Source organism: Notolepis coatsorum, assembly GCF_963971535.1.
Source record: "Notolepis coatsorum genome assembly, chromosome: 14".
NCBI classification, from domain to species: Eukaryota; Metazoa; Chordata; class Actinopteri; order Aulopiformes; family Paralepididae; genus Notolepis; species Notolepis coatsorum.
In genome coordinates, this window is record NC_140178.1 from 40553962 (window position 1) to 40578149 (window position 24188).

The window sequence follows — 24188 nt, forward strand, 5'->3', positions numbered from 1 at the left end:
CCGACCAATGCACGGATAATCGATTTTTCAGCCCGCTTCTGTATTGTGCATGAGGACACATACTATCGATAATCTAGCGTTTATTTGAAAACAATTCATAAATCAGCCGAAAAATGACAACGTGTTTTGTGTATTCCACTAAAGGGCTATTATCGCGTCTTTCTCTGGAATTACTAGAAATCACAAACTATACTCTTATTCAAAACGGTATAAAACGGAAATGTACAGATGAAAAAACTATCCGTTTTGTACATGTTGACTGCAAGCAACTCATTGATAAGCGACGGGTGTATTAGACCCATAGCCATAATTTAAGATATATTTTAAGCACTCGCAAATCTCCCACTCCTCCCATTGATTAAAGCGATGGCGTTCTGGCGCATTCAAGCGGTGGCGTCCAATGAGTTAATGATTGAAGTGGATCTAATAAGTCAATTCAATCATGTTTACTTTGCGGTCACCGATAATTCAATAAATTCAGTTGCTGCATTTCCCCAAGGGGATCAATAAAGGAATATCTTATCTTATAAATGACTGACAACATAGAATGTTTAATTTGGTCAAAGAAAAGAGAATTTTGTGATTGAGAGAAAATGCCTCTTTTTCCCGCTCTCGACCAGCTTCTACGCATGTGCCATCCTTAGTTGCCATGGCAACCACTCACTGAGCGATTGTGTATGTAGATGTGGACCCCAGGAAGACTAGGTGACGACAGTGTTCTCAGCTGATGGGGGAAACCTTCCTCCCATATTTCTTTAGCGTGCAACTCAGAAGCCGGCGGTGATAAAGCAAGAGCTGCTGTCTCCAGTCAAGTCTGCTGAATATGATAAGCGGGAGGAGGTTTGGCCTGAGGTCGCTGGGGTTAAAAAGGAACCGCCACAGGTGATGCACACACACACACACACACACACGCACGCACGAGTGGGCTCATTTGCTTGAATAAGGTTAGTGATAGATTATCAGTGTTTTCAGCCTTCTCGTTGATTGTTATCAGCTTTCTGTGAAGTATCTGCGTTGTGTTTATTTAGTATTGTTGAGGCCCTCGTTCGGTGGAATTCTGTCACTTTGCCTTAATTAAAAGGTGTTATGGCACTATAGGTATAATACCTAATCTGTCCTAATCAACAAAAAACACCCAAATCCTTCACTGTGTAGCGGACGCCGGACGCACACACAGCATCTTTATGGGGGCTCCCCCACACTGGGGAATCATTGTGAGGCCCTATTTTGGTTTTTCTAATTGAATGCATTTCTTTTAATTAATGTCTTAGGGTGGCACTGAAGCTGCTCTTGTCATGGATGTAGAGGACAGCGACAAAGGCCAACCAAAGACCAACACTCTGTGTGGAGTGGAGCTGTCTGCCCTGTCCCAGCCAAAGTACGTCTGTCTGCCCGCTTTTGTAGCCTGTTGTAAATGTGCCTGGTCTGATTCCTTCCAGTACAGAATTATGAATTTACTCCTGTCCTTTCTATCTCCCTCTCTCCCTTTTCTATTCCTCTGCAGTGTGAGACCCTTGTCTGTGGCTGAAGCCTGTTACAGGGAGCCAGGCTGCATGGTTGGACTGAGTGAGCACCACACACACAGCTCTCCCTCTTGTAAGACACAACATCCATCACTTGTGTATTGGTCTTTTCTCAGTAGATTTCAGTTTTTAAGTAGAGATTGTTGTGCACTCTTTCCTGCACAGTGATTGGTCGAGGCAGTGAACAGATCAAGAAGACTCAGCAGGGTTTGGGCCCCAAGTTTCAGACCTACACAAACTCTTCTGAAGCACACACCAGGTCCAACCCTGATCCTTTTAATCTGCAACCTGAAGCGGATGAAGATTTTCCATCTTCTTGCACACAGGTAGCTTTGTCCTTTTGCTCTAAGCAGTTTTTCGCTTTTTATTACCAGGATATATTATGCATGTCCGTTTGTTAGCAAGATTATGCAAAAACGACGGGACCGGAACTCGGTGGAGGGGTGAAGCCTGGGACAACTTATTATTAGAAATTATATTATTTCATCTCTGATTTAAAAATGGAGCGAATCCCAATCACGGGTCGGAACCGCGAGTTAAAACAGAATCCCGGCCCATTCATTGTCAATGGGGGGGGGGGGGGTCGAAGCGGCCATCACAGAGACATGCGGTTTGGACCACATAACCTACTGAACGCAGAAAATGTGTGTGCAAAACTAAAAAATCTTTCCTTGTGTGGGGGGCGTTAGACACATGGGCTTCTCATTCATTTATTATTATGCCAGAAACTTGCTAGCTATCTAGTTGGCCTTTCTTTGTGCTAGAAACCTCATTCCAATTTTAAATGGAAGTTTAGGATTTCTATTTTTATTTTAGGGGTGCATTTATTTGATTTGTAAGCCCCCTTTCTCCGCCCCCGAAAAGTTACCTGCACCATCCAACTATTCTATAGTAAATATATTAGCTAGTCTCATGAATTTACAATATGATATTTAGACCTAGTAATGCATATTAGCAATTATTGTATATATTTTATTGTACGAATGCACTGCTGCTACAACTCCATCCTAAGAGAAACTATTAATGCTCTTAACTCATTGGGGGCCAACAGCGCCCTCTGCTTATGGCCCTTCGGCGCCAGTGCTTTATCCAATGGAGGATAGGACTTATTTGCGAGTGCTTAAAACATATAAAATATAATAGCAATAGATCTAAATAACACCGTGATCGTCAATGAGTTGCTTCCAGTCAACATGCACGAAACAGATACTTTTTTCATAGATACATTTCCATTTTATACCGTGATGAATATCAATATATTTCTAGGGCGTTCTGTCTCATCTCAATAAACTCCAGCAAATCGAGCTTAAATGTATTTCCTTAGAAATCGTGCCATTTGTCGCTTGATTTATGAATAGTTTTCAAATAAACGCTAGATTATCGATAGTATATGTGTCCTCATGCACGAAGAGAAGTGGGTCTGAAAAATCACTTCTCTGTACTTTGGTCGGCACGAACCTCACACACACTCTGAGGGCGGTGAAAGGAACATCTGATTAACCCAAGATTCGTAACAAAGTCCTTACCTCACATCTGATGTCATGCAAAAAGATTAATCAAATTCCTGATCGCCATTCCAAATATTGATCGTGTTTATTGATACAACGTCATATATACAAAACACATAATCCACGCTGCTCTGAGTGTCCACAGTCCATCTGTTATAATGATACTGCATGCCCGAGAAGTCAAACCTGGACCGGACTTATTTTTTTGATGCACAGTCCCAGCCAATCCAATCCAATGATGTGCAATACCATCCGAGAGACGATAGGCGGCGGTATTTGCCCTTTGCGAGCTCAGACCCATTCCCAATGATAACATCAGGCTGGATGGATGAAAAATTTATGGATATCGCTAATAAAAGAAATATCGATTAAAACCCGAGATTTCTCGGGTTTGGCGCCCAGAGCATGGCGAGTTAACCCAGACCCAGGGTTTGGCCTCAAGTGTTAACTAAAAAAAGTATTTGACTCTCAAACTATACCAGGCATGGACAACTTGAATGCACTCCATTAGTACTAGCCTAATACAGTGAGCACATGGCCACCAATGCAGCGTAAACAGGAAGTGAGGTCATTCTATTTAATATACATGACCCTAAGGGTCAGTGAGCAACATTTTTCATGGCTGCAACGCCTTGTCAACTCACCCACTTTGACTTTTTCTTAAGGAAATGTACTTCCTAGTTAACTTTTAATAATATTTTCTTGATCTTTTTTCCACAGGAGATTAGTGCAAGTGACGATGAGTCTGATCAGGAGATTCGTGCAAGTGACAATGAGTCTTATGTTGGTACAGACTTTGGAAGTGACTATATAGTACCATTCAAAGCGTCAGAACATGGCGACTCAGAGGATGCAAGCCAACCTGAAAATAAGAAAGGTACAGCGTTTAGAAGGGGGTATGTGTCAGAAGATGGAGACTCAGAGGATGCAAGCCAACCTGAAAATAAGAAAGGTACAGAGTTTAGAAGGGAGTACGTGTCAGAAGATGGAAACTCAGAGGATGCAAGCCAACCTGAAAATAAGAAAGGTACAGAGTTTAGAAGGGAGTATGTGTCAGAAGATGGAGACTCAGAGGATGCAAGCCAACCTGAAAATAAGAAAGGTACAGAGTTTAGAAGGGAGTACGTGTCAGAAGATGGAGACTCAGAGGATGCAAGCCAACCTGAAAAGAAAAAAATCAGTGAGGAGAGAGCCCATAGAGCTCATGACAGTGATGTTGAGGACGAAGATGACAGTGGGTCAAAAGTGACTGTGAAGACTTGTAAGAAGGGGGGTAAACGGAAATGGGACAAAAAACACTATTGTGTGTTTTGTAAGGCACCTCAATCCAAAATCGCACGTCATTTGGAGAGGAAACATAATGGAGAAATTGAGGTTGCCAGAGCAATCCGTCTTCCAAAAGGCTCCAAGACGCGGCTTGCACTTTTAGAAACCCTTCGTAGTAAAGGTGACTACGTTCATAACATTGATGTATTACAGAAAAAACAAGGGGAGATTGTCACATACCGTCAATCGTCTGAACACACTGATGCAGAGGAGTACTTGCCGTGTAGATTGTGTCTTGGTTTCTTCCGAAAAGAAGATCTATGGAAGCATGAGCGTGTTTGTCGCAACAGACAAGACACGAAAGATAACTCCACAAAAAGAAATAGGGCACAGTCTTATTCAAGACAGCTCCTTCCTATGAAAGGTAATCCAACAGAGAGGTGTGCCGAAATCATCTGCAGAATGCAGCAAGACGCCATCTCCAGTGTAGTGAAAGCAGATGAGCTCATCTGTGAAGTTGGAGAAAGACTGATAGAAAAGCATGTCGATGACCAAACCATCAATGGGCACATACGTCAGAAACTGAGGGAGCTGGGTAGATTAGTCATTGCTGCTAAGTCTCTTGATTCTACCACTAGACACCTTAAAGACCTCCTTGTGCCATCAAAATTCAAGTTGTGTGTGAGTGCAGCCAAAAAAGCCTGTCAATACACTGCATCAAAGTATTGCTTTGGCGTGCCATCCCTTGCCAGCAAGCTGAAATATTCTTTGTCTTTAGCATCTAAGATTTTGATTGGAACATACACACAGGAGGAAAAAGATGTGGAAGCCAACAGGGTTAAGAACTACGTTGAGCTACTGGACAATGACTGGGACGTTTACGTGTCACATCGTGCTCGGAGAAATCTGGAAGAAGACAAATGGAGCAAAAAACAAATTATCCCTCTAACATCAGATGTTATGAAGCTTCAAATGCATTTGAAGTCTTTGGAAGAGGAGGCTAAAGAAACACTTCTCAAGGGTCCCAACCCCAAAGCATATAGAACACTGAGTGAAAGCCTGCTATCTCAGATCATCCTCTTCAATAGAAGGCGGCAAAGTGAGGCGGCAAAATTGCCTCTGACTACTTACAAGAACAGAATCGGTGATCCACCAAATCAAGATCTCTTGGGCTGCCTCTCACAAATGGAGCAAGCATTATGTCATCGGTTCACCGGGATTGAGATAAGAAAAGTGCCTGTACTGCTGACAGAAGACATGACTAAAGGTCTGGATGTTCTCATTGAGCACAGAGAGGACAATGACATACTTCAAAGCAACCCCTATCTCTTTGCAAAGCTAAACTCTCAGACATATATCAAAGCGTCTGATTGTCTCAGGAAGTTTGCTGCAGGAAGTGGTGCACAGTACCCAGAAACACTGACATCGACACACCTCCGAAAACAAGTCGCAACACTGTGTCAAGTGATGAATTTTACAGAACATGAGCTGGAGCAAGTTGCTAAATTCATGGGCCATGACATTAGAGCACATAGGGACTATTACCGCCTCCAAGAAAACACCATACAGGTGGCACGGATATGTGAAGTTATTTTGGCAATGGAACAAGGAACAGATGCATACAAGGGGAAATCATTGGAGGAAATTGACTTGTGGATGGAGGGTGAGCATTTCATATTATTTTTAGAGCCAAATAATAAAATACATGTGGGGTATAGTCATATATATATATATATATATATATATATAGTATCCTTGTATCAAGAGCTGAGTCAACCAAGTAGAGAAAAAAAGGCAAAAACATGTCTCCATTGATATTTTTGTAACACGCAACACTTTGATAAACATTGTTACTCAGCTGATAGAGTTGTACCCTTCTTGCTGTCTTGTCGTACAGAACTTGTAAGTCGCTTTGGATAAAAGCGTCAGCTAAATGACTAAATGTAAATGTAAATTTGTTTTACATTTGTCACTGACTGTGTTTTGTTTGACCGAACAGATGCTCTACCTTGTCAGCCCTGTTCCGAACCTAGAGAGAAAATAATCACACAGCATGGTGAGTATTCTCTCTCACATGGCCACAACTACAGAGTTTTCACAGCATACAGTTTAGGAATAACTCATTCAGCATAGAAAAAGGAATGAAAAATGGCTCCATGAATACTTCACGTTTCCTTTGTTTCCATTCAAGGCACTTCACAGTCTCATACGTCGAAACAGAAGAGCTAGCTGCAAGCTCCTCTGATGACTTGGATGGTATGTGAAACACTTAAAATGCATGTATACATACATGTGTATTAGGCTACCTGTTGCCACAAGTGATGTGTATTACCTCCCCACTCCAATTGGTTGTATCTATACTTGTGAGGACCAACCCTTGACAGCAGACCTGTCTTGTGAGGACATTGGGGCTGGTAGCGTGGATTATTTGATCAGCTAGCTACCATATAGGCTGGGTCGTTCACTGATGACAGGGTTGGCGGTTCGATCCCAGGCTCCGCCTGTCCACATATCGAATTGCTCCCAATAAGCTGGGTAGCACCTGGCATTGCAGCTGCTGTTAAGGTTTCTGTCTAGGACCCAAAAGCAGACAGGATCAGCACAGGGGTGAAGACCGGAGGCATGTTTAATAGAAAACATGGTTTGTCAGGCAGCAACGTGGTTGTCAGACAGGCGAGGGTCAGGCAGGAATGTGGTAGGCAGACAGGCATGGGGTTCAGGCACAAACGTGGTTGTCAGACAGGCAAGGTTCAGGCAGGGCAGAGACGAGACATCAGGCTGGGCAGAGCAAAGGTCTTTCTGAGGCAGAGGGAGAGGCTAAGTTATACAGGCTGTCAAATAAAAACTATCCACAGTTGGCTAGGAGTCGTGTTACCCACTGGGTTAGTCAATGATCTGGTGGAGACTGATGTGAGGAGCAGCTTCTGAACGTTGGGAGATAGGTTGATGAGCTGCAGTTGCGGGACATCTCTCTCTGTGGCTGGTTTTGGAGAGGCGCCATCACCGAGCAGAGAGGGATATGGGAGGGGAGAGAGCAGAGAGGGATATGAGAGGTGAGAGAGGGAGAGAGCAGATACGGATATGGGAGGTGAGAGAGCAGAGAGGGATATGGGAGGTGAGGGAGAGAGCAGAGAGGGATATGGGAGGTGAGAGAGGGAGAGAGCAGAGAGGGATATGGGAGGTGAGAGGGGGAGAGAGCAGAGAGGGATATGGTAGGTGAATGAGCAGAGAGGGGTGTGAGAGAGGGAGGGATATGGGAGGTGAGGGGGAGAGAGCAGAGAGGGATATGGGCGGTGAGAGGGAGAGAGCAGAGAGGGATATGGGACATGAGAGGGAGAGAGCAGAGAGGGATATGGGAGGTGAGGGAGGGAGAGAGCAGAGAAGGATGTAGGAGGTGAGAGGGGGATAGCAGAGAGGGATATGGGAGGTGAGAGGGAGAGAGCGGAGGGATATGGGAGGTGAGAGAGGGATATGGGAGGTGAGAGGGAGAGAGCAGAGATGGATATGGGAGGTGAGAGAGGGAGAGAGCAGAGAAGGATGTGGGAGGTGAGAGAGGGAAAGAGCAGAGAGGGATATGGGAGGTGAGAGAACAGAGGGATATGGGAGTAGAGAGGGATATGGGAGGTGAGAGAGGGAGAGCAGAGGGATGTGGGAGGTGAGAGGGAGAGAGCAGAGAGGGATATGGGAGGTGAGAGAGGGAGAGAACAGAGAGAGATATGGGAGTAGAGAGGGATATGGGAGGTGAGAGTGAGAGAACAGAGGGATATGGGAGTAGAGAGGGATATGGGAGGTGAGAGGGAGAGAGCAAAGCGGGATATGGGAGGTGGGAGAGAGCAGAGAGGGATATCGGAGGTGAGAGAGGGAGAGAGCAGAGAAGGATATGGGAGGTGAGAGAGCATAGAGCAGGGGTGGCCAACCAGACTTAAGAGCCACAAAAATTACTGTGGTACCACAAAGAGCCACACCATATATACCAGCATTTTTCAACCTTTTTTTCAGTCACGGCACCCTTCATGTGTTTATAGGTCCCACCCTCTGAAGTTGCGAATGCCTTTTTTAGTTGGGCCTCACAGGGTTAAAGGTACTGTCTGTAAATGTTTATTTAAAAATGTGTAAGCACATGTACATAGTCAATGGGTCCTGTTGTTCAGCCTCACAATGCTATTGGATGGTAAATGTTTTTATAGGTCCCACCCTCTGGTCTCTGAAGTTGCTAATGTCTTTTTTATTTGGGCCTCACAGGGTTAACCTCTGTGCAAATGACATCACGCCATCTCTACAGAATGTATGAATTAATGTTGCATTTTTTTTTCAAATGTAGCCAAGAGTAAAGACCCTAACCCTGTCAAAACAGCACTCAAGGTGTATATTTTCAGCATTACGTTTGTTTACCAATGATTTTAACTGTTATTAGTGAAGTATAAGATTATAGAAATCTCAGGGCATTGAGTTGGAAACCGGCGCATATTGACGGGAGGAAGTGGAGCAGCCAAAAGTGAGTGTAGTCTTTTGAAGGAAGATACCCAGGGCTTTCGATGGGCTTTCAAATTTCGAAAAGCTACACTACCCAGCTCACGCCAGCCCCTGTCAATCATCTGACTTCTGGATTTACTTTTTTATTTCTCTTATTTTTCTGGATTATCTCCCACAAACCTGAACGTTATTGCCATAAAACAGAATGCAGTTAGTTTCTCTACCTTTCTGTGAACGTCTAGCAAAAAACGGTGTTGCAATATGATAAATGGTGGAGAAATTATAAAAAAGTAACTGTACTTACAGTAGATTTCATTCACGGTTTGTGAATCACGCCTGGTGATACTAAATCCAGATTGAATTTATTATTATTATTGCCATAATAAGGTCATTCATAGGCCTGATATTCTGTATTCTATAATCATATTTCAAATTGCATGTGTCCAGATGGCAGAATTCAGTACTGTATCTACAAAACCTTCTGTTTAACACTTTGATTGCCCAACCCGAGTTTTCTCTGGTTTACCCCCCGCGGGTTGAATGCCCACTCACGAGAATTCTTGTATTTTCTCTTTTTCTTTTTTTATTAGCGATCTGAAATCATATTTCATCAACCAAGTCTACCGTTGGAAAATCAGCCACTCCAGGCGCTCAGATGTGAAAAAAGCGCCCCCTATCGTCTCCCAGATGGTAATTCACCCTTTTGGATGGGATTCAATGAAAATGAATGAGAAAAAAAAATCCGGACTCCACATTTTACTTCTCACTCATGCAGCCGGGGTCGATCAGCTCCACTCTGGACCCTCAGAGCAGCGGGGATTATGTGTTTTTACAGTATACTCGTGGGATCAATAAAAGGATAGATTTTTTCGAATGGCGATCAGGAATTGGAATAATCCATTTGGATACCATCTGATCTCAGGTAAGGAATCTATGTTACCAGTCAGACCCGTTTTCACCGAGATATAAGCTTTTATGTGATTATGTGATATGGCTGTTTGACTCAGAGTGATCAGGAACTGAGAGAATCGATTTTCAGCGCGCGGCACTAGCGTGCACACGTACACATATACTATCGATAATCTAGCGTTTATTTGAAAACGATTCATAAATAGGCCACAAAATGACAACGTTCTAGAATATTCCAGTAAAGGGCGATTATCATAGAATGTCTTATTTTTTCCGTGAAACCGAGTGCTTTTCCAAATGCTATCAAACGGAAATGAACCGATAAAAAAACAATCTGCTTCGACAATGTTGACTGGAAATGGGTCATTGATAATGCGACGGGCAGATTAGACACATAGCCATAATTTAAAACATAGATTAGGCGATATTAACGTTAACATTGGAGTGGATGTGGGCATTCAAGCACTAAATCTTAAAACATAGATTAGGCGATATTAATGTTAACATTGGAGTGGATGTGGGCATTCAAGCACTAAATCGTGCGCCCCCTGCTGGCACTGAAAGTGTTAATCATCTTCCCTTTATTCATTTGCTTCGATTTTTCAGGTCTGGTCAATTTTAGCATGCCGTTATTCACAGTCAAAGATAAACAAATATATATAATTGATATTCTCCTTTGGTTCATTACAATTTACTCAAGCCTAGTAACAGACACAATCTTTTCTGACACTGGGAATACATTGCCTGAGATCCATCAGATACCAAGAACATGCAAATTGACCATTTAAAAAAAGGTCTGTAAATGTTTATTCTACGTTCTTGGAATGAGTGACATAAAAAGAAAATAATTTTATTTATTTTTTATGGGTGGAAGAGCCACACATTGACGGGCAAATAGCCGTGGGTTGGCCACCCCTGGCATAGAGGGATATGTGAGTTGAGAGGGGGAGAGAGCAGAGTGGGATAGGGGAGGTGAGAGAGAGCAGAGAGGGATATGGGAGGTGAGAGGAACAGAGCAGAGAAGGATATGGGAGGTGAGAGAGCAGAGAGGGATATGGGAGGGGAGAGGAACAGAGCAGAGTAGGATATGGGAGGTGAGATAGCAGAGAGGGATATGGGAGGGGAGAGGAACAGAGCAGAGAGGGATATGGGAGGTGAGAGAAACAGAGCAGAGAAGGATATGGGAGGTGAGAGAGAAGGATATGAGAGGTGAGAGAGATAAATAAAAAATAAACATTATTTTCTACAGAGTGAGATTGTGTCACAGTTTGTACACAGAAGATGAGGATGCACATTTTTGGCATGTGCACACACATATACAAGGTTCTCAAGAAACTTATGTTATGGCTTAGAGCAGTTTGATGTCTCTGTAATACTGTTGTGAGCCACTTCAAGTTATTGTGGTCCACTTAAATGTTGGTGTGTAGGGAATGGTTTCTTTGAGGACAAAGAATTTAGGACAAATTTGATCTAATCGTGCTATGACAGCGGCGTTCCCCTTTAAGTAAACTTTTGTTTTTGCTTCTATTACATTCTTTACTAAACCAACACTTTGTTATGACATGTTAGTTGTTCATCCTTTGGTACGCCGACTGCGTGTATCTTTTCCGCAACGGAATTCGGTTTCCGGGTTCCTCTGATTGGCCACTGACCCCACGTGACCCTACCCTATTACACGGCCCCTTATCGACGCGCGTTATGCGACGCTCTACAGCTCTTTCGCTGACTTCCTCGCAGAACAGCTGTTTCCGTATTTATAATATTGGAAACGCCGCGCTGTGAAGCACCTCTGTATTAAATGCCGCCAGCACCTCTGTATTAAATGCCGCCAGCACCTCTGTATTAAATGCAGACTCATCAATCAATCAATAACAACATTAACGATAACGTTAATGTAACTGAGGGGTACAATTCCCTGACTGTATTGTTAGATATGATATTTAATACCACTACCTCATGTACTTTAACTTCTGGCCACCCAGTACAAGATATAAGTATGATGAACACTTTCCCACCTGATGAAACGAATCCACACAAATGTACCAAATCGAAAGTTTAATACAGCAAAGGGTGTATACAACGATCACTTAATTACATTTATGATTTGAAATATGAAATATGCACTTTTATGGCAAATGAGTATTCGTAGGTAAATCAACATTGAATGTCCAATCTCTGGTTACGCAGGGAGTAAGTATACAACCTGGAATATTTAGGAAAACGATAGCGATGGTACTTAAATGATTATAGCTGGATATACTAAGGGGGGGGGGGGGTCCCGCTGGTTGTAAGACAGTAGGAGGGGGGGGTCAGCGAAAGAGCTGTAGAGCGTCGCATAACGCACGTCGATAAGGGGGGCGTGTAATAGGGTAGGGTCACGTGGGGTCAGTGGCCAATCAGAGGAACCCGGAAACCGAATTCCGTTGCGGAAAAGATACACGCGTACCGGCTGTGGCCATGCTGTGGAGAGCAGAGTTCAACTGGATTAAAGAACTTATAATCATTGGATACAAATATTGGGAGCATAATCATCAATCAACCGCATCCATTGTTAACTAGTGATGAGCACAATAGGACATGAGAGACTGAGTCAATTGACAAGGTAAAGAATGGACATCAGGCATATTGTGGATGACTCATAGAGTGCATTTCAAACTGGTGAGTACTGAGTAGGCCTATTTGATTAACTGGCCGCCATGCCAATTTTTCTATACATGGTTGATAATTGACAGTACAGTAGGTAGCCTGCCCCTGATGCCAGTGGAAGCGGTTCCTTTAGTCTCTAGCACTGTTTTCAGGTCATTTTCCAGCAGTCCAGCACCATCTATTGGCAGATTGACTCATTACAAGCTCCAAATCCCAGTGGAAAGGCTGGTCCTCAGAACCTCAAGAAGGGAGAGGGAAATGTGTTGTGAATGACCAAGCAGCTCTGGCTGACTGACTCTATTGCAGTTAGGTTTGATATTAGCATGGATGGGTCTGACACAACTTGGCCAGAGTAAAACCCTGCCACTGTAAAGGTCGGACGTTCCTCCCAGTAAAACGTTCAGATGACTCAAATACTGTGGCACTTTTATTTTTTATATTATATTATATGTATTGAAATGTATATATTACAAATTGCTATAGTATACGATTTTAGGAATTATATTAAATAAATGATTGTATATAGGCCGTTTAGGGCAGTAGGGCAGTGGCTAGTTCTAGCGGAAGCCGAACTAGAATGGAGACTTAAGACAACTCCTTCCCTCCACTAGTCCACCTTGGGCAAGTGTTAGTGCCCTCTCTAGCCTCCCTACCTAGGGATACAGGGTGCCGCACTGCCTTGTGTGTGTGCGTAGGGATATGCAAAGGCTAAGGGAGAAAACCCTGAAAGAAAACTGCACTGCCTTGTGTGTGTAGGAATACGCAAATGTTAGGTTCTCACAGACAATGGGGTTACCTGTAAGGAAGGGCATCCGAGGTATAAAAATGTGCTACAAACCAAAAATGATGACTGCCTAAAGAAATGCTTTAATTAAGCATTACATAACGTGACGGAGTGTGTTATACGAATTAGATCATGCCTAGGGGTGGTTGTTAGGCCCGACGCGCAGCGGAGGGTCGTTAGACCCCCTTAGGCGCGATCTAATTCGTATAACACACGACTTCAAGTGATGTAATGCTTTTATACAATGGCAGAATTCAGGAGTGGGAGTGGGAAGCCCCCCTCCAATTGTGCTTTCGGCTGAACGGGCCACTCTCTGTAGTCTGCTACGGTCTTGTGCAGTGCTATTCCCAAACCAGGAGGTGATATTGCCAGTCAGGATGCTCTCTATTGTGCATGAGTAGAAGTTCTTGAGGATCTTCTGACTCACTTTGAACTTCCTTAGGCACCTAAGGAAGTAGAGGCGTTGTCGTGCCTTCTTGATAACACTGTCAATGTGTGTGGTGACGTCCATGTCAAGTCCTCGGATATGTGGACTCCGAGGTACTTAAAACTGTTCACTCTCTCAACCGGTGCTCCGTCGATGCTGAGGGGGCTGTAGTCCCTGACCCCCGATCTCCTAAAGTCCACAATCATCTCCTTTGTTTTGCTGACGTTCAGGGAGAGGCTGTTCTCTTGACACGATCCCGCTAGAACCTTTACCTCTTCCAGGTAGGCCCTCTCGTCGTTTGCAGAGATCAGGCCCACCACTACTGTGTCGTCAGCAAATTTGATGATTGTGTTGTACCCAGCCCACCGCTTCTTTTCACCCGGCAGCGCGGACTCTCACTGGGAGAGTGTAACGTGTGGAAGGTCACACTACCTCTCTTAGATCCTTCTCTTGCTGTGCAGGCGCCCCGACTGAACTGTAGGAGTCGCTGTTTACAACGACCAGGACCCACCCTCGCCGGGTTTCCCACCCTCTAACACTGCCAATTGTGTTGGTATGGAAGGTCGGCCAACCCGGAAGCACCACAGCTGGATTCGATCCCACTGTCTCTGTGGTGGTAGACAGACTCTTAGTCCGCTGCATACCCGGCCGCCCAGTCCGCGATTTTTATTTTGTTTCACAATGGGTCATGACAAACCAATTACATAATCCAACATATGTGTAACAAACTAACATATTCCAGTTGCCTGTATCTTTTTTGGAGGATTCGTTCAAAGGCTATTCATACTTCCATTTGTCTATCTATGGCGGACTCATTCAGAAAAAGTAATTCGGTTGTGGGAGGGATCTGGGATCACTGTGTTATACGAAATAACAACGGCTAACTTGACTGTTTCAGCCAATCAGAATCAAGATATTTGCATGCCATTGTATAAATGCTCATAAATAATTATAGTATGGGGAGCTCCAGTAGCTCACTGCATATCTCGGCGCTATTTCTGCGTCGGGGAAAACCGTGCTTGTCACGGATCTGGGGGACACGAGTTCGATTCCCGGACCCGCCGTCATTTCTCAGAATGTCTTCCCCTGCTCTACATCCCGTTTCAACCTGTTTCTGTCGGTCATACTTGACCAGAAAAGCGATAAACGCTAAAAAATAAAGTTTAAAAAAAAAAAAAAAATAATTATAGTATGGAACTACACACTAAACATGTATTACATGGCCCATAATGGCCCCCAAACTTCATTGGCAACTTCAACAGACCTGCGCCCCTTTTGAGCTCCAGGTATTGACAATGACGATGTTACATATCCTACCACATGGCCCCTAATGGCCACCACAACCCAAATGTGTAGATAGATAGGCAGAGAGAGCCAGCACATTACCAGGGTTATCAAGTGAGCACCTCCCTTCACAGGTGTTACATTGAATTAGGCCCACGACATCTCGGGAAAAGGCTCAACAGCTAGCTCTGGTGACCCAATCAATCAATCAATCAATCAAATGTATTGTGTGGTCGGACCTACCTGTTGTATAATTACAAATATATATCATATTATACAACAGGTAGGTCCTACCACGCATTGTCGAGAGCCTTCTAAACAGTAAGTATATTCATGATACACTGACGGTTAAATCACCATGAATATACCACTGCCCTGGCTTTAGAATGTTGTAGAAAGTTTCAACTGCCATTCATCAAACAGAAACTGTCAACATGACCTACTCCGCGGACAACATTACGTTTGATTTAACATACCTGTTAACTATAAACTAGTGGATAGATATAGAGGACAGGCCTACATCTAATGGTATTCATAAAAACTGCATTATTAGACATGCCAATCCAATGAAAGATGAGCTGGACGTGCTGGAGAAAAGCCGCAATGAAGTCAACACCACCAAGTCGACGGCCTGGGCATTGAACTGGCCCAACTCCCGGAACTGTCCAAGGTGCTGATCCCCCAAGGTGCTGATGACTTTCTCCGACTTTCGCTTGCATTAGAGTCTAGAGACTAATACGTCATTAGTTTGCGTTGCCAAGCTTGTTGATAGCCTACTCCATTTGAAGTTCACTGAAATCGATATAAAAGACCCTAGAATTGTCTGTATTCATCCTATATTTTTCCCGACGGTGCAACCTGCTGTATACAAGCAATAATACACTCGGAAGCCTGTGGTATGTCGAATATTGCCACGGCTGTGATGCCTCTGGCATTCGAGCTTCGCTCTCGTGCCTGTGGACACAACACAGCCATGGCTATATTCATGACATACCACGGCTTCTCATGTATTATTGCTTAAATATACTAGTGCTCATAAATTTATACATTTACAAGGATAATCCACCAATGTCTTTAAATTAAATACGACTGGCTGTGGTTGTTTGGTAATTCAAGTTCTATTCTATTAAAATGTTATTCAATTGAACCCAGTTAATTGAAAGTATTCACACTGCTAAATATATCTTTCATTATGCCCTTGTGGTTAACCAATACAGAGATATGAAGTCAGAGACTTGGTTTAAGGCAGTCATTATTTTCAACATGAGGTCAGAGCCTTGGTTTAACCTGTTAAGCCCTAGCCATATTGTCAGAAAATCCACCTAAACATACATACCTAAGTAAATGGAAGATTGCTCCACTTCTACAAGGTTAATTTGCATGTTATTGGTATCTAGGGACATCTATGGATCTCATGTAATGTATTCCCAGTGTCAGAAATATTGTGTCTGTTACTAGGCTTGAGTAAATTGTAATGGACCAAAGGAGAATAAAGATATATTACTTTACTCACTCTGGGTTAATGTTGTTACTCACTCTGGGGTCATGTTATTACTGTACTCAAGTTACTCACTCTGGGGTAATGCTGTTACTCAATCTGGGGTAATGTTGTTACTCACTCTGGGCTAATGCTGTTACTCACTCTGGGGTAATGCTGTTACTGTACTCACTCTGGGGTAATGTTGTTACTGTACTCAAGTTACTCACTCTGGGGTAATGTTGTTACTCACTCTGGGGTTTATTGTTGTTGTTTAATGTGGCGAGCTAGTCTTCCTGGGCCATATTCCCCGTACCTGGTTCAACTAAGTCGATCAAAAGTCCCATTATCCAGATTCAATTAACCCGATGTTTGAATCCAGGCTTTCCCTGTTCCTCGAACGCTGATTCAGTCTTGTTCATTCGAACCAGACTTGATACTCGGGATAATTGCGCGCGGCCGCCTTACCTGAAAAGACAGCAGGTGTCGATCGCAGAAATCCTGATTTGCTAACGGCATTGATTGATTGATTGATTGAAAACTTTAACAGATTGCAGAATGGGTACAATACAGTATGGCTCAATAGCCTCGCCGACAAGTTAAATGCATAATCTATAGGCTAATGTTAAGTCCCTCATTACCCCAATCAATCAGATTATATTTCTTTAAATGTGCCTGCTGGCAGTAGGCTTAATGGAATGAATAATCGAATGAGATCGTGCTAGTGAAAATAATTAGTTCAACTCTTTCAGAATAAGTAGATACAAACAAGCCCAAAGAGTATCTAATTGATACGAAATAATAGATACTTATGAGGATATCTGTACTGTATGTGCTCAGCTTAGGTATCATGTACTTTATATATAAATACATGGTTAGTTTTCAAGGCGCGACCCCCGAAATAACGGTGTCAGAGAGGCTTGGAGGGAGGCTATACAGTTTCACTATTAATCAGATTTTAATCCGTTTCAGACATCATCCATACATGATGCATTGAATTGATTAACCTTTGGTTTATACCAGGCAGTGACACCTCATGTTCATCATCAGATAACAGTGCTTGAACAGATAAATGCATTTTCTCAAATTAATTCGTCAAAACATCAACGGCTCATTCAATTTCTCAAATCCATCAAACAGCGCATCTCATCAGACATTTTAATCCCAGTGACAATATCACAATAACGTGTGAGTGACAGTGATACAATTCAACAATCCACAGATTCAGATTCCTCGTAATTCATAATCCACAGTCCACGCATAAAGACGCTTCAATTTATGCTTGAATGAAACACAATCCGGGTGCTCCGTTAAGCAAATACATCAACAGCGGAGAATATGAAACTAATCAGAGCCAACCGCCCGATAGGTTTCATTCATTAAAAATATCCCCACAGCGCGGTCAGGTGGCGTAGCGGAAATTGCGTTCGTCACCAACGCCGGAGACGCTGGATTCGCCTGTTCGAATCCAGCTCCCGGCGTGTGACCAGCTTGGCTGGCTGTTCACACTAATACAATTGGCAGTATTAGAGGGTGGGAAAGCTGGCGGGGTGGGTCCGGATCGTTGTAAACAGCGACTCCTACAGTTCGGTCGGGGTGCCTGCTCAGCGCGGATAGGATCTAAGGGGGGTAGTGTGATCCTTCCACATGTTACACCTAGGGGTGCACCGATGTATCGGTCGGGTGTCGGTATCGGCCGATAAGTGCCTTGTTGACTGCAATCGGCCTCGGCCTATCGGCCGATAAGCTCGAATGTGCCGATGGCAGTAGCCGATAAATATCCATCAATTTGTGTAGCGTCAAGACAAAAAAAAGTTCACAGGCGACCTGCACAACGCCGTCCCCAGTCCCCCCCACACACACACACACAAGCTACTGCATCAAAGTTACTACTTATGATTAACAAGGCATTCGTTTTGTGGCATTAACGTTATATAGTTAGTGTTACACGTTCAATAACATCAGCATATTATTTACCCGAACGTAGCAAGCGTTCATACTAGCTCAGTTCCTTCCGTTGCTCACAGAGCCCTGAGTTTTACCCATTCTGCAATATAACATTATAACATTTTCAATCAGACACATGTATAGAAAGGCTTTGTTTTATTATAACATTAGTTGCAGTAAAATCATTATGCCTCATTTAAGTCAAACTGCGGAGCTAAAAGCTAAACGTCAGCCGCGCCGCCATTGTTGTTGTTGTAGAAAAGCTCTCGTCAAAATCAATGGCGGACAAAAGCCGAAGTAAAAAATGTATACGCGCTTGCCGATTGGTGGTAACAGCAGAGGCGGGTGCAAGCGGTGTGTGACGTAATTGGCAGAATCGACTGTCAATCAAAATTTCATTGGTTGAGACAATAGTATCTAGCTGCAGCCCAGCAGGTAGACCATGCTGGGAGAACTAGTATCTAGCTGCAGCCCTGCAGAACATACTGGGAGAGAGATAGTGCTATTTTTTGATGTTTCCTTTTTTTAAGTAAGTAAAGAGGCCTATGTTCATATCGGTGAGCACAATTTGTAACACAAATATGTGAATTGTGAATTGTGAATTGTACCTAAACTGCACCTCGTCCATTTATGCCTTGCACTATATTGTATTGTATATTAGTACACTGCACAGTATTGTATATTGTATGGTAACTACGTCTACGAACATTGTACATATGTCAAAACTGAACACTGTGACCTCTTTTTTTTACTTCTAATTTTTACTATGTTTTTATTTCATACTTATCTTGTCATGCACTCTGGAGCGCAACAGTAAGAAGCATTTTGTACAAAAGTATTCTGTACTTCTGTATGACAACTATTAAAGAAACTTGAAACTTGAAACTAGTTTCATAAAAATACAAAATAAATATTACAAAAAAGAAATATTACAAAAAAAATTGTTGCCACAAATATCGGTATCGGCCGATTGCGTTAGTTGAACAATCGGTATCGGTGGCAAATTTTCATATCGGTGCATCCCTAGTTACACCCTCTCAGTGAGAGTACGCGCTGCCAGGTGAAAAGAAGCGGTTGATTGGCTAGACGTGTGTCGGAGGAAGCATGTGATAGCCTCCACTCTCCCAGACCGACTGTGGGGGGTAAGTGCGCAGCGACCAGGAAGGGGATTGGGAATTGGCATAACGACTAACATTGGGATGGGAGAAAATCGGAGGAAAAAGGAGGGGGAAAAAGATACAAAAATATATATATATCCCTGCGGCATTCACATTTGCAAAGCTCTGCGTTATTAAAATAACCACATATCGCACCTTGCGAGCGCCGTATATATGACGTGCATTATTTAGGACCAAGTACATTTATTATCAGCATTTTAGGTATATTATTTTACATTTCAAAAGCCCCCTCTAGAAGAACGAAGCACAAAAACATAATTCAGAATGGTATAATGGGATCTAGACTGTGAGAATTATTTCAGGAAGCGAGCTGCATTTCTTTGCGAGGGTGTGGCCATGCAGGTTATCGAGCTAACTGAACTAAACCCTGCCCTCGACCAGGTTACAACTTTTTGATCTGTTGCCATAGTGATTTAGACAATCCGACGTCGGGGAACGGAAAGGTCTGGCTTAAGTCGAGCTATCCTGAAAATTATCCGGCTAACTCAGTTAGCCAGGTACGAGGAACAGGGCCCTGGGCTCCACACAGAAAGACAAAACAAAACATAACAATACATGAGACACATATGACAATCACAATTCACTTAATTAACAATGATAATCTAAAAACAGTAAAACATTGTAGACATTAGGGCTGTCCCCGACTAAGGATTTGGATGGTCGACTATGATTGGCCAAAATTTGCCGTTAATCGACTATTGGTAAAAAAAAAAAAAAAAAAAAGTATCATTCCATGTGGGCTGTGGGGGGTGCTTAATGTCTGAAGGAGTCGACTGAAGGCTTCTTGTCCTCTGCAACAGGATGCAATTGGTCCACTTATGGATACATCTTGATATTTGTCTAGTCTAGTGTGTTCATTAGATGGGTGAAATACTCTTTCAGTGCCTTTTTTTTTAATATATTCGACTAAGAGGTTGGCCAGTCGACTACGGCTCCTTTCGACCGATTAGTTGACTAATCGACTAATAGGGGTCAGCCCTAGTACATATTAATACTACAACTCTGTACATACATCTGATTAGCACTATTACTCAGTAGTAGGGCTGTCCCCGACTAAGGATTTGGATGGTCGACTAGGATTGGCCAAAATTTGCCGTTAGTCGACTATTGGTCGACAAAAAATAAAAAATAAAAGTGTATAATATTTTTACATTTGTTTATTTTATTTTTATTTTTTATCATTCCATTTGGGCTGTGGGGGGGTGCTTAATGTCTGAAGGAGTCGACTGAAGGCTTCTTGTCCTCTGCAAAAGCATGCAATTGGTCCACTGATGGATACATCTTGATATTTGTCTAGTCTAGTGTGTTCATTAGATGGGTGAAATCCTCTTTCAGTGCCTCTGTGCCTGTTTTCGTAGGCAGTTAGCCTCTGGTATGTGTGCCATTAGCGTTAGCCACGCTTCTAGGCCTCTTTTCTTTTGGAAAGAATGATACAAAATAAAATATAATAAAATATTTGTATTTATTTTAATTTTATATTCAACTAAGAGGTTGGCCAGTCGACTACGGCTCCTTTCGACCGATTAGTCGACTAATCGATTAATAGGGGTCAGCCCTAGTAGACATCTTTATAAACATCAGAATATTTTCAGAAAAGGTTATTACATTCATGGGTAGACATGAATATTTTCAGAAAAGGTTATTACATTCATGAGTAAATATTTCATTATTACATTCCTACAGTAGGTATTTCCACTCCCAAACGTGAACAGTATTTGCTCACATATTTAAGTAGTGCATTCTTAGGTGGTACTTGAAAGACACTTGGTTATTTGGGTAATGTTGTTACTCACTCTGGGGTAATGCCGTTACTCACTCTGGGGTAATGCATCTGTTACTGTACTCACTCTGGGGTAATGTTGTTACTCTGGGGTAATGTTACTCACTCTGGGGTAATGTTGTTACTCTGGGGTAATGCTGTTACTCACTCTGGGGTAATGTTGTTACTCACTGGGGTAATGTTGTTACTCTGGGGTAATGCTGTTACTCACTCTGGGCTGGGTAATGTTACTCACTCTGGGGTAATGTTGTTACTCACATAGCGCTGTTTCAAAATCAGCTGGGGGCATCTTTATACTATGCTATGAAAGTAATTTTTTTTGTCTCCTTCCAGTGGACAGGGAAATGTACATGGTGGGCAGCTACAGCCCGCTGGTAGAGGAGCACGAGTTCATGACCCCTGTGGAGGAGGCGCCCAAGGGCATCCTGGTGCGTGGCAGCTACCACATCAAGTCCCACTTCACCGACGATGACAATACAGACCACCTGTCGTGGGAGTGGAACCTCAACATCAAGAAAGACTTCTTCTTTATCTACTCTCTACTACTCATCCCTCCTTTGGCTTATTCCACCACTCCTGGGAGTGTGGAACCTTAGCATCAAGAAACATTGCTTTGATTTATATCCCTCTTTTATCCCTATATATATTCATCAGCTTTCTTTTTCCATCGTGTATCCATCCTATCTGCTTCTCCTCCTTGCCTCCGTTGAGTGCTCTCTCTCTCTCTCTCTCTCTCTCTCTCTCTCTCTCTCTCTCTCTCTCTCTCTCTCTCTGTCCTCAAACCCACCACTCCTTGCTATCGAGAAAGCCTGAAAGTATAGGGGGGGGGGGGGGGGGGGGCTCAGCACACTTGACAACTGTCTCGACAGAAATTACACATTTTCTACTGGAAAAAAGGGTCCCATTTTTCCTTCATGTCGCACACCTCCAAAGTGTCATGTCGAGGACACTGTCAGTGTTATTGGATCAAATGCCAACCTTGCCATGAATATACTTGTGGTGTCACTTTGGTTTTAGCTGTTAACATTTGTTGCTACAGTATACACACAGGACAGATTGGCAGAGCAAATAGGCCTAAATACAGTCGGGAGCTTGGCGTCTTTTGTTACCACGATAGAAGCCTTCGCCAAAGCATGGTAATAATGAATGATGATTTTCTGTTGAGTCGGTTGTGTCAAGCGCCCTACCGTAAATCAGACTTAAGATGGCTGTCGTAGAATAAGAATAACTCTTACGTGTTGGCTGGTGGGTGTTGCATGGTATAAAGATTCTCTCTTCCTTTATTTAATTTTTCTTTTTTTACAACTTTACTGTAAGATTTACTGTGATTTTTTAAATAAAATTACACAATATGCAGATTTTGATGGTTGCCAGGCTACTGCAGATATGTACAAGGATTTCTTTTTTAAGGCACAGTAGTTGTGACACAGTAGCTGTGTTTTTATAAACATCACAGGCACCGGGCCTGTAATGAATATGTGCTGCATCTTAAATATTTTTTTATCAAATCTAGTCCTCTTTTAATTTGGCCAGTCTCGAATTGCAGCTTCCCGTAGGTGCTCATGGTTATGGGTGTAACTCAACTCAACAGCTGAGTCACATGTCCCATCCCATACTGTCTGTGGCACCTCTGCAGTCCGTAGAATGTCCAATCAGATCATCTTCGCGGGACGGGGTCTGACCGGTCAGATAACTCCAATCATTGACATATTTTGTGCCACGCTGTTTTTACATGTGATTAATTGAACATTTTATTAACAGATTGCAGAATGGGTACAATACAGTACGGCTCAATACACACAATTGTTTTTTTTTTATCCACTTTTTTCTCCCATTTTTCTATATTTTCTCCCATCCCAATTTCGTATCATCCAATTCAACCCTCCCCTGTCACGAACGCTGTTTCTTGCCTCCCACAAGCCGGCTGCAATGTGGACTAAGTCATACATAGCACAAGTCCCCTCCGGTACTTGAGGTAACAGCAGTCGCATCTTTTCACCTGCGCAGCTCGATCTCTCAGTGGCGAGGAGTAACGCGTGGGAGGCTCACGCTGCCCCCGACACTTCCTGATTCTACTGCGCAGGCGCACCAACCGACCTGTAGGAGTCGCTGTCCACAACGCCCGATCCCCACCCATCAGTTTCCCACCCCCTAATACGGCCAATGTGTATTAGTACGGACGACCAGCTAAACTGAAAGCAAATGTGGAGCGCTGGGCTCGAACAGGCGAGCCCAGCGTCTCCAGATTTCGTGGCGAGCGCCTTGCCCACTACGCCACGTAGCCGCCCAATACACACAATTGTTAAGGGGATGCAGACCAGAGAAAGACTTTCGTCTTGTTTACACCAGGGTCCCCCATTTTCAATTCATAACATTTATGACACAACATACAGATATACAGTACTGTTACATCCAGATATTTATGACATACAAGATATACAAATATACAGTACTGTTTATTTACAGACAGAGTTTCTAAAAGAGAATATATACATTTGAGGGGGAGGAAACGACATTGGGGGGGGGGGGGGGTTGGACAATCATTTACCGGGGCCAGTTTCGAATTGCGGCCTCCCATAGGTGCTTTTTTAGAGCGGTTTTGAAGGTGGGTAGGGATTCAGATTATTTTACGGCTGTGGGTAGGGCGTACCACATTGTTGTGGCATAATTGCGAAACGTGTTTAGTCCCTTGTTTGAGTCAAATCTGGGTTGGACATGATTTGTGGAACTCCCTATGGTGTTGTGGTCGTGGTATTCACTGACCTTTGGGAAGTATTTCGACATCTACATGGGTACCTTAGTGGTGTAGTGTATCTTGTAGACCAGGCCCATTGCAAGTTGCTGTACTCTGCCGTCTACTCTAAGCCATCCTAGGTTGTCAAAATGGGCAGGGGTGAGGTGGGCTCACGGTGGCTGCATGCTGCCCTTGGGTTCTGTGGAAGTTCTCTCAGTGCAGAAGAAGAGCATCTCCCTTCTGCATATCCTC

The 24188-nt window shown here is 43.2% G+C and overlaps 1 protein-coding gene across 4 annotated transcripts in view; it reads left to right on the forward strand.

Moving 5' to 3' along the window:
• Positions 1 to 21967, forward strand: part of LOC311239987 (uncharacterized protein) — a 49933-nt gene extending 27966 nt beyond the window's left edge. Inside the window, exons 8-16 of one of the 4 annotated variants that reach the window (XM_084328458.1) lie at positions 760 to 882; positions 1272 to 1378; positions 1505 to 1596; positions 1689 to 1849; positions 3752 to 5960; positions 6297 to 6353; positions 6489 to 6553; positions 9361 to 9460; positions 21536 to 21967. In XM_084328458.1, coding sequence (XP_084184584.1) covers positions 760 to 882; positions 1272 to 1378; positions 1505 to 1596; positions 1689 to 1849; positions 3752 to 5960; positions 6297 to 6353; positions 6489 to 6526 — 2787 coding nt within the window. In that variant the 3' untranslated portion in view covers positions 6527 to 6553; positions 9361 to 9460; positions 21536 to 21967. The remainder of the gene's footprint in view (positions 1 to 759; positions 883 to 1271; positions 1379 to 1504; positions 1597 to 1688; positions 1850 to 3751; positions 5961 to 6296; positions 6354 to 6488; positions 6554 to 9360; positions 9461 to 21535) is intronic. The other 3 variants (XM_084328460.1, XM_084328459.1, XM_084328461.1) reach the window with 3 other exon arrangements.
• The last annotated feature ends 2221 nt before the right edge of the window (positions 21968 to 24188 follow it).